This window comes from Phlebotomus papatasi, chromosome 1, assembly GCF_024763615.1.
Source record: "Phlebotomus papatasi isolate M1 chromosome 1, Ppap_2.1, whole genome shotgun sequence".
Classification (NCBI taxonomy): Eukaryota; Metazoa; Arthropoda; class Insecta; order Diptera; family Psychodidae; genus Phlebotomus; species Phlebotomus papatasi.
The window spans coordinates 76,123,007-76,138,441 of NC_077222.1; the positions used below are offsets into that span (position 1 = coordinate 76,123,007).

Sequence of the window (15,435 nt, forward strand, 5' to 3'; positions counted from 1 at the left end):
TAATAAAGAGTTGTGGTGAATGCCCAAAATAACTTCAATGGGTGAGAAAATGAGGTGTTTTTTGGTGCCCCAGAAAGTGTTTATTGGTACCCCGGGTGCTTGGAAAAAAGCGAAAAATGCATGGTGATACAATTTTCCTTTTTACGGAAAATTGAAGTGCTTCACATCATCCTTGTATACATTAATATGCAGCCTATACCCAAGAGTATAACATGGGCTAAGCAACATTTTTCTAAAATTCAAAGTTTTCTTAGGAAATTTAGTCAAAATCGCATCTTTCAAAAGTGTTTGGTGGTACCCCAGTTTCCCCTATGTCTTTTTAATCTTCTTTAAAACGTTTATACTAATTCTACAAAAAAAAAATCTTGTATTACAATTTTCGAGACGTTGAACAAATTCAAAAAATCCATCCGGGAAACGGGCATCTGTCATATTGTCTCCCAATCATTCGGATTACAAAGCGGGCACTGTATCTAAAAAAAAAACTCAGAAAAAGCTTGAAGAATATTTTTATTTACAATAAATCTAGATTTTTTTTAAGTGGAACGTGTCAACAATGTTTTCCCAAAATTTTAAGTCAATTGGATTAAGCAGAATCTTATGTATTTTCAAAAACTAATACAGCAGTTTCATTAAAATTTTACACACCTTTTCTAGATAAGATAGGATGATTTAATCCACTCGAACACTAAACTCTTTAAAACAGAAAGACACAGAAATACAAGACTTACAAATTTAATTCAAAATATTAAACTACAACTACAGAGTACCAAATTTGGCTTAAAAAGCCTAAGATACACATCAATAAAGCTCTTTAATTATTTCTCACATAAACACCCTACTAGAACACACAAAAATATCAATAATATCCTTAAAAGTACAAATTTTGCAAAAACTCATATTTAAATTAAATTTCCTCATTATATTTTGTATAGATTTCCTCCGCATTCAAATTTTCATGTCCATTCTGATTCTGATTATTTTCTTTTTTATAAATTGTTGTATATAGTCCCTTTCTATACTCAGCATGTAAAATCTCAACTTGCAATTGCTCTCCTGTAAAGTTGGCCATTCGCGACTTATTCGTTTTATATTCTGAGCCGTCGAATTTATTATTAATTGCATCGGGATGTATGTTACAACGTAATCATGTTATATTGTTGTTGTATCCCATGATGGAAGAATCTGTCCATTGTAGAAGGCCGCCCGAAAGCGCCTTCCTCGTAGTGTGGATGCTTCTTCCGTGTTCTCGGAGTTGTTGGACACAGGCGGTGTATTTTTATTACGTTATATCACAGTGACAATGTCTTTTTCTAGACTAGACATTCAGATCTTTGCACTGGGAGGGACTCGAATTAACAAATGTAAGTCAAGACAGGGATGTATCCGCCCAAGAGCCAAAATGTTTCGCATACATACTAGTGCTCTTGAAAGCATATTTTGGAAGTAGAGAGTTTAAAGAATTTCATATTTGAGTAAAAGCGGCCACCGCTGTCTTAGCGTTGGTGACCCAATCTCTAGAGTGAAAACAGTGGAAATCTCTGTCTCAGGTTGTATGGGCCATCTGCATCAGCCAAAAGGAGTTTAAAAGTTTAAATCAAAAGATATCACCTGCGGTTATGCAATTTTCCTATTTCACTGGAGTGAATACGCGGGCTTTTTGTGGTACCGAAATGTCGCTCAAAATGAATCCCCGTGTGTTTAAAAACCCACAAAAAAAAACGAAAATATGAAAATCTACATATGATAAACTTGGGAATTTATATTACAGAGCGTTCCTTGGCTTAAGAGAAAACGGACCGAAAGATTTTGATATGAATTGCCTACTTTTGGGAGCTAATTTATAAAATAATTTTTGAAATATCCCTAAATGTATGCAAATATTTTTTTTCACGCGGTAAATTTGAAATACACATCTTATGAACCGTTGGTGCTGGAAATAGGCTGAAACATTGGTGCCGATAATATCTTGCATACATCACGGCGGCACTTCTGTAAATTATTTCAAAAATATCTCCAGCGGATATGGAATTTTACTCTGTCATTGGAGTTTATCCGCGGACTTTTTTTCGATCCCGAGTAACTCATTTCGGGGGGAACTCGAGCCAATCTGGCCAGACAAGCCACAGGGAATCAATATATTTTTCGGGAACCGGGAACACAATCCACCTTTTAATTGCTTATAAGCCTTATAAATTATCCCTTCTTACCTTATTAGGGTAGATGAGATGACTCATTTTATACCACCCACAAGTGCCAAAATAAAGAAAATATTTATTAATTTATTAGGAATGTGGCATCAAATGGGACATCAAGGGTCATCTACCCACCCAAAATGCGTTGTTGTGTTGTTAATGTTTACTTTTATCTTTGGTAGGTTTATTAAAGAATCACAGCTACCACAAGCATTCGCGGGTTCTTCGCGACTCTTTCGGAATGCCACCTGCGTGTATTTTGATTCCGTCAGTGGGAATTTTTTAGTACAAGATGGAGAGTCAAAATGGAAAGTTTGAGTGATTTTATTATTAGGGTGGAAAATCCTTGTTATTTTTAACGTTTATCGTTAGAAAAGACATCAATCATATCATTCCAGATTATCTGTAGTGTTGTTAGACGTTCCATGTGCACTCACCACATCGCAAAAGTGGATTATTCTCTTGATTTTTGGAAGAGTTGAGTGTATTACTTTTGCGCGTGAAAAAAAAATCTTCCCCCAAGTTTTTCTTATTTTTTTTATTGCTCCACTCGAGATATAATAGTAGATTTTACAATTGTGTACACCCCACGGCAATTAAATGTTCGTACATTATGTCGAAAAACAAAATTATACATTCCAAAGCTGATAGTGATATTATAGAAATAAAATCAAAGGTGAGTCTATGCGACATTTTGCAGAGTGCTCGCGATTTTCATTCCGCCTCAGATTTCTCTTTTTTTTCCTGCTCCGCTTTCCCATACTCTATGCCCAGTGTTTACCTTGACAACAAACTGATATTGTTGCTATTGTACTTTGCAGTTTGATGCAGAATTTCGACGATGGTCCATGAAGCGTTCGGATCAGGTGAGCTTCGAAGCATTCTTCAAGCAAGTGGCCCACCTGCACAATTTGGCCAACCTCCAATTTCTCATCTCCTACATCGATCCCAGTGACAATGACCTGCTACCCATCAACAATGACGACAATTTTGGTCGAGCATTGCAAACATCGAGGCCCAATCTTCGGCTCATTGTCCAGAGAAAAGGTTCTTAACTATTTTGTATTGCTCACACTTGTGTAAAAAAAATACCCATAAACAGCAACATAATGGCCAAATACCTTCCCTGTGAATCACAACGCGTACACCTCGCATGGTCTCATAGAGAAACTTATAAGACGGACGGGAAATCGCGAAAGACGCTCTCAATAAGAAAGGAATATTGAATTACATGTTGTATCTCCGTTGATCTATTTTGCAACAATTGCCCATTTGTTTAGCATATCGCTGCATGTGAAATGCAAGAGCTGAAGAAACTGTAAAACGGTCACTCTTGGTGCTTGAGATCATTCTTTGCGGGAATATATATTACGGACTCGGCATTTCTCTGCGTTCATTGCACACAGAGATGCCCCAATATCTCACTAAATAGAACCACTAACTAAAAAAAAAATAACTCACGGTACCCCTGAAACCAACGACATGCCATAAATTTTTATTTAATTTATGAATAATCGAGGAAAATCATAGACCATAAACAATGATCCATTTTCTCTTGAGTCACACATTCACGTGGTTGTCGCTGGTGTGTAAAAATACTGCTGTTTGCTTTTCTACGAACAAATAAGTAGTATATTTTAGAGATAACACAAAAAACTGCGTTTTCACCTTCACTGATGTTGAAGGCAAGCTATTGAGACTCCTCAAAGTGCCCGAAATACAAAAAAAAGCGCTTTTCCAGCTAAAAATCACCTAAATCGATTTCTTGTAAAATAATTTTAAAAAAATGTAGCAAAGCGTCCCATGTTTTACGAAATACTCGAACTTGTAATTTAGATACGATAACTTAAAAAATACAGACTTGAAGTGATTAATAAATATAATTGATTTTCGGATAAAAATTACTTATCGGTTCATATCCGATTGGAATCAATTCAAAATTGTTAGAAATTCCAAGACCTTTCTAACGAGTCCAAACATGACACCGTTTAATTGAGGAAATACAGGGAGTTTCGTTTAAAGAAATTTTCGGGACCGAAAAAAGACCGCGATTTCACTCCAGTGACACAGTAAAATTGCATTCCTACAGGAGAGGTCTTTGGAATAAGTTACGGAAACACCGTGATGTATGCAAAACATTTTCGACGACAATTTTTCAGCATATTTTCAGCGTTAACGCTTCATAAGAAGTGTGAGTTCCCAAGACAAGACTATGAAAAAAATAAGTTTGTAAAAAGGATATTCTTCCATACAGAATAGGAAAAAGTTTTGTCATATAAAATGCAAGAAAAAGTTTTGTCAAATTGGTAAATAATATCCTTTTGACAAAATTTGAACAAAATCCATTTGTTCGTTTAACAAAACATTTTTTTTCAGAATAGGGATGTTAGGCAAATCATATCAAATTCTTTCAATCCGTTTTCACTTAAGCCGGAACTCCCTGTACGGTGTACACGCTCTAGAGCCTTTTTGACTTTTGAATTATAGATGTTCAGTTCAGATCATCGCTGATGAGAGGCTTTTTTTTTAAATAACAGGAGAATGACGTTTTTGAATAATTGACGCGCCAGATTCTTTGTCGTACTTAGAGGATTAAATCATTAATAATAATTGAATTCATTGCTTTATCAAGAAAACTTAATTTTTCGGGGTTTAAAACTTGGAATTCCGGTCAAACTAATTTTTAAATTCGTATTTTAATAATCTAATAATATTTTCGTAGGGGAAAGTACTCTCCCTTCGAATGTTCATGCCTTCGAATAATGTGAATTTTCTTTAATTCTTCCTAAGAAACTTACTCATTTCTATATAGTTAGCTTATTATCAATTGCTGATAATTATTTGAGAAGTAATGTGTAACTCTTTTAAGAAAAATTAAAAAAAAAATCACAATATTCGAAGGCATGAACGTTCGAAGGGAGAGCACTTTCCCTTAATTATATATTTCTAAAATAACGTAAGAGCTCCTATGTTGCCCACTTAAAGTTGAACGTTCTGTCTAAAAATTCTAAAAAAAAAAAAGTTACAGTTCGAGTTTTATATCTCATTTTGATCCCATTTTAACCTAAAATTAAAGAAAAGCACACGAATGGCAGAGAGACATAATTAACCGTAATTACGATATTCAAGTGAATCAATCTTCAGCTACAATTCAACCTGTTGAATTGAAGAACATGATTATTCGATGTGCACCTTCACTTTTGAAACACAAAAATTAACATTGTAAGATGGAGTAACCATTTATCGTCACTTTTAGGAAAAATCGAAATTCATTTTAATATAACTTTTGAACTCTTATTATATATATAGTAACTCAAATTTGACACAAAGTTACTTAGATACGTTAGCTCTAGATTCGTCAAACAAATAATTCTTTAAATAATCACTGGACTACTCAAAAAAACTGAAACCACTTTGCGCCAGTTTTGTAACCACTTCGCGCCACTCACTTGAAGAAGTTCAAACTCGATTATTTTGGAAAATATTATGAAAAGAATGCATTCAACATTGCTTTTTCCTGATGATTATCCTTTTGCCACTCATTTTAAATAATTTTTCTTCGTCTTTATTTAAGAAATCAAATTATTAGGCTATTACAGAAAACAATGCGGATTTGTCAATTGAGAATCTACGAAAGAAGTTAGCGTCGCCTATTGTAAAGCAATGGCAACAGATGGTAAAATCAATTTCAGAATATTACCACTATCCGCCATAGACCATTTTTACATAAAAATAGTAGAAAATGAAATACAACTAACTAAATAGAAATTTTATGTATTCAACAAATGTAATTCATATTCAATAGGCCAATTATTTATTTGAAAACGTAAATTTTGTTTGATTAAACTTTTACGACACTTGGCATACTTGGTAAGAAATACTGGATTCAATGCATTTGTTTAAAATATTGCTCTAAAAAATGCTCAAAATCTTAAATCCCAAACAAATAATTATTATTTTTCGACCGTATAAGATAAGATAAGATTTTGCCAGGGGTCAGTTCTCCATTTCGGATATTCCGATGCATCCAGGCCACCAATTGGGCCCCTTATGCTTCCCCACTCCTATTCTATCTTATCCCCCGATACGGGTAGCCGCTCTATATCACAGCTCTGTGAGCAGTCAGTGCCGTTACTATGTCACAGCATCCCTTCTCGGTGTGTGTTTGGGATCAGTGACAGCGAATATTTGTATCGATTGAAGTACCACTTTCACATCGAAACTCGTTCTCGTTTGTTTAGGCGGTTCACTTTTTTGTCAATATGCACCATTGACATTACTATTCATTCATTCACTGGACGAATTCAAAGCCGATATGGCATGAGAAATCTTTTTCTGCTGCTGCTCAGCTTTGAACCCCAGACCTCGCAGTCATAGAGCTACTACTCTATCCACTGACCCACTCGAGGCCTTTCGACCGTATAAGTAGCAGTAGTAATTCGGAAGGGTAATTCGGAATCATGTCTATTTTGAAATTTTGAGATTTTCTCACTATTTCAGATGATCAAAGAGAAAAAGAAAACCAAGAAAAAGTACAAGATTTTACATTCGAGATAATTTCGATGTGTTTTTTTTTTTTTGCTTTTGTCATCTAAAACTGTTAGGTAATCTCAAAGTTCCAAATTATATATGATTCCAAATTACCCCATCTTACCCTAGGGAAATACAAATAACTTTGAAGCTCATTTATTTCATAAATAATGAAAAAATAGCAATATCAATATCATCTAAATATGGCGAGAAGTGGTAATAATTCCAGCCTAGCTGAGATTCTTTGCAATCTCTTTTAGTTACCTGAAGTAAAAGAACGATCGTGGTAACTGTATTTCTGCAGATGCAATTCGTGAGTTCTTCCAACAAGCTGGGTCCTATAAGGTCCCTGACAGTCCTGGTTGATCTTGGTTTGTCGGGAATTCTATGTTGTCCGGAACTTTAATTTTTACCCAACGACTTTTTTTGCTTTCGTCAAACCAAGTTCAAATATTGCGGAATATCATGAGAGCGCTGTTTATTTTTATTTTTGTTTTTGCAAATTTGTGCTTAGGACATCTTACGATTTTTTCCTTTCATTCTTTTTTCATATTTTCACAGTTGAGTTTGAATCCTTGACTTTTTTATTCAAAATATTTTTATTTTTTTTAAATTTCGTATTTTTTTTAATAATAAGTTTATAATATAATATTAGGAATTTAGGATTAAAAAAAATTGTATAGTAAATTTTAAAAATTTGTGCTCTATTTTAAACCAAAAAAATAAACAAACAAAACGATTAATTTCAATATAACTCCTCCCAAAAGCACCTTTAGCGAGTTCAAAGAAATATTAGAACAGTAAAAGATTTGCTGTTTTAATGGTGAAATTTTAAGGTGTAATTTTGTATGTCCTCTACAGGCGACAGTTTGGAGGAGATCACAGGGTATGGGACAATGAAGCCACGCAATATTATCAGCAGCATTTTGGGTCAGACACCAGTGAAGGGCAAGGGACTAGCCATTTCCAATCCACATGACTTTCGACAGGTGTCTGCGATCATTGATGTAGACATTGTGCCCGAAACTTGCCGCCGGGTGCGCCTCCTAAAGCACGGCAGTGACAAACCATTGGGCTTCTATATTCGCGATGGCACATCCGTACGTGTCACGGCAAATGGACTGGAAAAGCAACCTGGTATCTTTATATCACGCCTCGTACCAGGTGGCTTGGCTGAAAGTACGGGTCTCCTTGCCGTGAACGACGAAGTGCTGGAAGTGAATGGCATTGAAGTGGCTGGAAAGACACTCGATCAGGTGAGTGAATTTTCGCATCTCTCTATTTTGCAATGCAAGATGAGTGAAAAAAAAGAGAAATTGCCACTGATTCTTTTTTTTTCGTATCAAATGATCAAAATTGCTAATAAATGCCATTTTTATTGTGGTTTTTGACCAAAAAAAAAATTAAAGAGAAATTTTCTTGCAATGACTAAATTCAGTCAATGTGGTTTAGAAGAAAACCTCTTAAGTCTAAAGTTTATGACGGAATGCGCAATGTATTTTCTGCAAATTATTATTCAATTAGGAATATTCTAATGTTTTTCTTTCCTATTCCAAATGAGCCAATAGTTTTGAAGAATACAACTATATACTTGCATTCTTTCACGCACTTCTCTTCTAGCGGATAACTTGTGCTGTATTGAATAATAGATTTTTATATTCAGTTCTGGAATCATTTGGATAAAAAAAAAAATTCGTGTATATTAATCGATTGAATATTAGTTTTATTTATTCCTTGAAATTTGAGAGAAGAAGCAGTGCGCAAATATTATCTCTTGATTTTGCAATAATTTGCAGAGGGTTTACATTTTTTAAAGTAGTGGTTAAAAAATCTTCGATACTTGAAGTCTATTTATTTTCACATATCGGGGTTTCAATAGCTCAAAAGGCAAAGCATTGGATTTGTGACGCCGCGCAGGGGCTCTCAATTCGATCCTCAATGGAATCGCGTGCAGTGAAAAATTAGAAACTATTTTCCTACTTTTATAAATATTTCAGAATAACAAAGTCGTATTTTTATGTTATTAAATTTATTTCAAACCACGAAATTGCTAAAAATGAAATTGATATGAAATGGTAAATATTTTTCAAATTGATATTTCATAAAATAAATGACTTAAATTTATTAATTACAAAAAGTACAAATTACTTAATAAGTGATATTTACGTAATACTTAAGCTTACTAATTCAATAATTATTGATCTTAGAATTCTCAAAAAGGCGGACAAGGCTTTCGAGTTCTTGCAGACTGTATTTTTTTAATTGAAAAATTAAAAAAAAATATTTGACCAATTGTCCGATTGATATCGAAAATTTTAAATTATCATGAAAAAAATATTTTGCATCCTGAATAAATTTAAATTCAAAACAGAAAAACCAGCCTAAAGTCGTTAACTCTTTCCGGACCACAACATATCCAGCGAACGAATTTCAGTAAAACTCACTTTATTGTAAGTCTTAGTGGTCAAATATGATACTTTTGTAGAGAAAGAATTTTCTCCGCCTCTGGGAAATTGGAAAACTCATGGGAACTCTCGTCCCCTAAAGAACGCAAAAAATAGAAACTTGGACAAACTTCAATTTTCCAAAAGCCAATAATATCAATTTTGTGAATTATTTTTGCATGTCAAATGACTCCTTTACAATGTTGATCACTAAAACAAGAAGAATTATTGACCAGTATCTTTTGGGATGTCCAGGAAGTGCTGAAAAGGACACCCAACTCCTGCTTGACAACAGATTCCTCAAAATATTTCACAGAATAGCACTTTAACACACATTTCTCTCAACAGGATGTTATTGCAGACACATTAAGCTTTCTCAAGAGCCAAAAAAACACTTCCTGGACAATCAGAATTCACCAAAATCTGGAAGAATAGGAAAAACTTCCCCGAAAGCAATCTTTTTCGCTGCCAAATGTCAAAATTATCGGCCATATTGACAAAAATTTCGCTCCCGCTTGAATTTTCTTACAAGGTTGGTGTCAAAAAGCAAATGGCGGGCACTGGCGGGATAACCTTACATTTGACCTCAAGATTCTTGGGGACGAGAATACCCATCAACTTTGAACAAGTTTTTTGAAAATTTATGAAAAAATTGTTTTTCGAATTTATGTAATCTGTAATTGTTAGTTATCATACTTATTGGCCCCGAGAGGTTTTTCCTTATTCGGGTCTAGAAATATGAAAAAAGTCACAATATGTGCAAGGAAGCAGAAAATCGAAAATTCACGATTTTTGACCAAGAATATCTTAGCTCAGGAGTTAATTGGGATCCTGCAAAAAATATCCTAGATTTGGACATCCTTATAGTTTGTAATCATCCACAAGAATCGGAATTTTATCGATTCTAAATAGTCTAAAAAAATTATTTTTTCCATGGGTACCCAGAGTCCCAAAGGAGACGAAAGAGTTAAATAACAATAATGTAAATATTTTTGATGAGTCAATTACTAATTTAGTCAGAAATAATATTATTTTTGTTAATTAAAAATTCAAAATGATCATATTTAATTTTGGTCAGATAACAAATATGATCAAAAATAACTTTAATCATTTCGTGATTAGGCGATAGTTCGTAGGGTAAATTAAGCTAATTCAAAACCTGCTCCAAATGGAAATTTTTCGTTACTCCAAATGGAAACGTCATTGTGCTAAATTGCTAAATTTATATATTTTCTATACCTCAGTTTCATTATTTAGTTAATTTTGTTCTAAATAAAGCGAAAATCCATTAATATTCACAAATTTTAATTTGTTAATTTCTCAGAAAAATTAAAAGTGTACCTTTTCACCATCGAATTTTTCATCGATCGACCATGTTTTCCAATGAAAACCACAATAAGGTGACTGTTGTTTATTCGTTTTGTTTGACATTTATGTCATATTTCTGGCTAATTTTAGTTAAATTAAGTGCTAATCTTTGTTGTTAACGGTACATGAAGTTTTCAAATGAAATAATTAGCTATTTCGTGAACAAAAAGGGCTTTTCTGAAGTGTCTGCAAATGCTTCAATAGGAAAGCCCGGAAATATGATTTTTTTTGGAGAGATTTTCTTATTGTTTTAGTTGGGAAATGAGAAAAGATCAGGAATAAGAACAAATCCTGCACTCAAGAGTAACTTAACAAGGTTTTGGAAGCCTTTCGTCGCGGTTTCACTTACACTGTTTGTCTCCAATTAGAAACATTCCCTTGTCTCCATTTGGATTAATATGTTTCCAATAGAAGCATTTTACGCTCGCGTATTTTTCTTGTATTTAAGAAGTTTTCAAATTATATTTAAAGAATTTTCACTAAACAGTAACATTCTAGAAGAGTAAAGGAGCAAATTTATATAATTCGATCGATACAGTAGACGAGTAGACTCTCGCTAATTCGGCTCTTTTAAAATCGGGCTACTTTTCAATTCAGGCAGCAGTTAAATTTGAAATTTTTTTTTTACATTTTTCAAGTTTGATTATGATTACCAAATTAAGCAAATATGCTCAAATTTTCCATGGTTTGTCCTAGTTCTTCCTAGGGGTTTTCATGAAATTTACCATAAATATGAGTAAGTGACCTCAATATGTGTATGCAGATGAATAAAAAATCGCTGCATTTCAAAAAATTTGTCGCCCGAATTTCTCTCTAATTCAGGCGACATTTTGGTCCGAAATGCCCGAATTTTAGAGAGTCTACTGTTACTACTGTGTCGTATCTGCATTTTATGCAACACTGAGAAAAAATGGGAGAGCAATTAACTTTTTTTCCTCATAATTTTAACACTTTTTAGGTGTAAAAATATATCAACATTTTTAATGTTAATTTTACACATTTTTAAGGGTAAAATTAACATGAAAAAGAGTAACTTTAACCTTTAATATACCTAAAAAGCATAATATTTACACCGACTTCGGATCAATATTGCAGGGTAAAATTAACATTTCCGGAATGTTATTTTAACTTTTACGAATTCCTCTCAGTGAAGCTACAATACAGACGTCGCTTCTTGCGTGAAGTGCTGACGCAAAAGAAATGCAGATATAACAGCGATCGATGTAATGATATATTTCAACTCCATACACCTAAGGGGTTTTATTTTTGTAGAATTTTGGAAATCTGAAGTTTAGAGTTTTTTTGACGTCACCTGTTGGTCCGTCCGGTCATTACGACACCTAGAGGCCAAACGGTTAGAGACAGAGACTTGGGACCTTCGGGGACCCTCCATAAGTTGACCGTGGGGTCATTAGCATGCCCTTCATTTTTCCTCCACCCACAATGTGCCGAATGGCTAGAAAAAAATAGCCAAAATTGTAAAGGACTGAGATAGCGTCTTCAGGTCTTCGAGAGACCCCCCCCCCCCCCGTAAGTCGAGCCTGGGACCATTAACATGCCCCTCATTCCGCCCCCCCCCCCCCAACCCATCCCCTTCCTCTCCAAAACCGTGTTTTTTTTTGGAATTGCTCGAAAACGCATCGTGTTTTTTCTTTTAATTTTTGACTATACAGTAGAGCCTCGCTATAGTCCATATTTGGTTCCAGATTTGACACTTGGGTCGCACTAGTCCATGTCATTTTTTAAAATTATCAACGACTTTTAGTAATGAAATTGCTCGACGGCTTCCACTTTCTTTGCGATTGTGGTACTTGTCCTCGCTCTCTTCATTATGGATCACAATTATCACAACTACTCAATAAAGTTTGCCAAATAATTATGACAACATTTCATATCTCGTACTAAAAAATATAACCTAACTTAAAATCAGTGTTTTGAAATCAACGATCGATAAATTGTGAACTATAGAGCGATGGCCTATAGCGGGACTCTACTGTATTCTAGAGATGGAAATTTCGTCGTAATACGAAAATATCGTTGAATCATTCCTAATAACGGTTTTTCAAGGTCAAGGTTAAAATGATCTAGAGAACACATTTATCAACCAAATGGGGTTATGTTTGGGCTCGCTGAAAAGGTCTTGGAATTTCTGACAAGATTGAATCGGTTTCTATCGCCTGTGAACCGGTAATAAACTGATTCTTAACCAATAAGTAATTTTTATTAGAAAATCAATTGTCTTACATTATTCCTTGGGGTTATTTTGGGCGATCTTTTGTATGATTCGAACTGTTCAATAAATCGGTTGTGAACCGGTAATCGGTAAGTGATGCGAAAGTACTTTTGAGGTATAGCGTCCAAGTCATGAGTTCGAGCATACCGCAAAGCCTGGGACGCTTTGCCACACATTTTTGAACTGTTTAGAAACGATAGAAATCTCTTTCTCGTGGATGATTACAAAATTTAAGAATTAATTCTTGAACTAAGAAATATATTTTATGAAAGAAATCGAGAAATTGACTTGCGATGTTACGGTCCGGAAGTTATTAATAACAGCGATAGAGTTAGAATTGCAATTAGCAGTATTTTTTTTTTTATTATTTGCTGATGAATGACGTGCAATTATTGAGATGAAGACCGTAAAAAAATTCTTATAAAGAACTAATTTTATATCGGTGATGTGGGAGATTTTGTTTCTATTGACGCTCAGCCCAGAAGAGTTGTTTGTTTAATTTTGAAATTATAGGAATTTTATGAATGGCATTGTATATTTTCAGAGTCTATTTTGTTTATTTGGATTATTTTCAAAAGTCCATACAATTCTGCCATTGTATTTATTCTTCTCGAATGAACAGTCTGTGATATTGCACTTGTTCATTTCCGATGAATATTGCAAAATAAGGTTTATTTATTTATTTTTTTTTGTTCAATGAAACTATACCGAGATCAGTGGCAATTTCCATTGGAGTGTGCTGAAGGAAGAAGTGGGAGTTGTGGGAGAGAGGAAGGGAATGATCTCTTCTATAAGTCATGGTGGCTAATATGTTAGATATAACTCTGGGTAAATTGCAGAGCCACGTGAAGAATACAAAATGAGTAGTAACTTAACCTTGAGAGAGTAAAAGGCGTGAATAAATTGTGGAATGTTGTCTATTTTGAAAAATAATCCAACAGGTGACAGACATGATGGTAGCCAATAGCTCCAATCTAATAATCACAGTGAAGCCGGCAAATCAGCGAACAATAGCACCACCACGTCGGGGATCATTCTCGCGAAATAGTCAATTGTCGAGTGGATCACAACAGTCACACCACACAAACATCTCCGACGAGAATGATCAGGATGATCAGGATGATGTTGTGGATCTCACGGGGGCTGATCCATGCAGATCCGATGGAATATTGCATCTCTAGGGCGAGTACGTATCAATGCTGATATTTTGTCAATCCACTATTTTGGCGTTTAAGATGAAGAGTGGTTCAATTTAATTATAGGGGATACTTAATTTTTTTTTTGACTAGAGTATTTTCTTTTCTGAAAATTGTACTTATCATTCCAGTTTTTGGGACTCTTATACTTCTCATATACATATTTTATAATTACTTTTTTCTACTCACTACATAGTGTATTAAAAAAATATATATATATATATCATATTTGCATGTTGAGATTGTTGTAACTTTGTTACTATCAACTTTTACCGGCAACAATCTAATTGTATTAATTTATTGTATTATTTTTCTTTTTGCCTTTTTCCCGGGAGATTTTTTTTCGAAAAATATTTAGAAGAAGAAAAAAAATTATAGTATTATTGTTAGAAAGAAAAAAAGGGGATATTTCTCTAGAAAAAAAGTAATAAACATATTTTTAAAAAAAAAGCAAATTGCGATAAAAATTCACAAAAAGAAGCAATTGTAAATATAAATAAATTAATTGTGCCTTTTTGGATGAAGAATACAAGAAGAAAAAAAAAACGTTGAAAAGCAAAAGATATTGATAAATTTACAAACTGTTGAGGATATTGTACTATCAAAATTAGATTAAAAACAAAAAGAATTTCCAATCTACAATTCGACTCAATTGGTTAGAAGGGCAGCAAAGTGAATCTTAAAAAAAAAAATGTATCAATAAATTGGGTGTACCTCATTGATTGCATGTTAATAGAAAATGAAAAGAAAAAAAAACTGTCATAGCGTGTTTCTGTCTCAAAGAGTTTGATAAACAAGCATTAGAAAAAAAACGTCATGTATAATGAATTTAATCAGCATTCCGCCCATATTTTCTTAATAAAAAAAAACAAGGCTAATAGTATTGAAAGTTGAACTTAAAAAAAAATTTACACCTTTACATGTTTCGAAGAATAGGAAAAAAAACAACATATTAGAAAGCAACTAACAAAACCGTATTTTTAAAGACGAGGAACAATATTAACATTTAAAACAAAAAAAAAATAGTTCTTGAGTAGTTTATAGGTGATTTACGACTATTGATCAATATATATTATTACATACCAAATTTATTCTCTATGATGATATACTTAAAACAAAACAAATTAAAGTACAGCTATTAAATTGCTATTTTATTGATTTTATGTAAAATATAATTTTAAAAAATCAATTCGTTTCTTTTATTCTTCCTAGTTTCCAGACTGATCGACAGATTTTTTTCTAATTCAACGAAAGGTGTTTTCTTTGGATTGTGAGGTTATGGTAAATGTAACCTAAAAGTTTATAGAATTATTTGCAGATACATTTATTTTTCAATTCTATGGAAGAATATTTGAAGGTTTTTTAATTAATATTCTATGCACAATAGAGATCGTTTGAGTAAAGATCTTTGATCCTAAACTTAGGGGGAAGTGGGGCACCTTTGAAATTGGGATTCTTCACCTATTTTT

At 33.5% G+C, this 15,435-nt stretch overlaps 1 protein-coding gene across 1 annotated transcript; it reads left to right on the plus strand.

Moving 5' to 3' along the window:
- Window positions 1-2,441: 2,441 nt before the first annotated feature.
- Window positions 2,442-15,155, plus strand: LOC129803710 (partitioning defective protein 6). Its single transcript, XM_055850468.1, has 4 exons — window positions 2,442-2,871; window positions 3,017-3,242; window positions 7,587-7,981; window positions 13,712-15,155. The coding sequence occupies exons 1-4, from the start codon at window positions 2,809-2,811 to the stop codon at window positions 13,949-13,951; spliced, it is 924 nt and encodes a 307-aa protein (XP_055706443.1). The 5' UTR covers window positions 2,442-2,808; the 3' UTR covers window positions 13,952-15,155.
- Window positions 15,156-15,435: the final 280 nt, after the last annotated feature.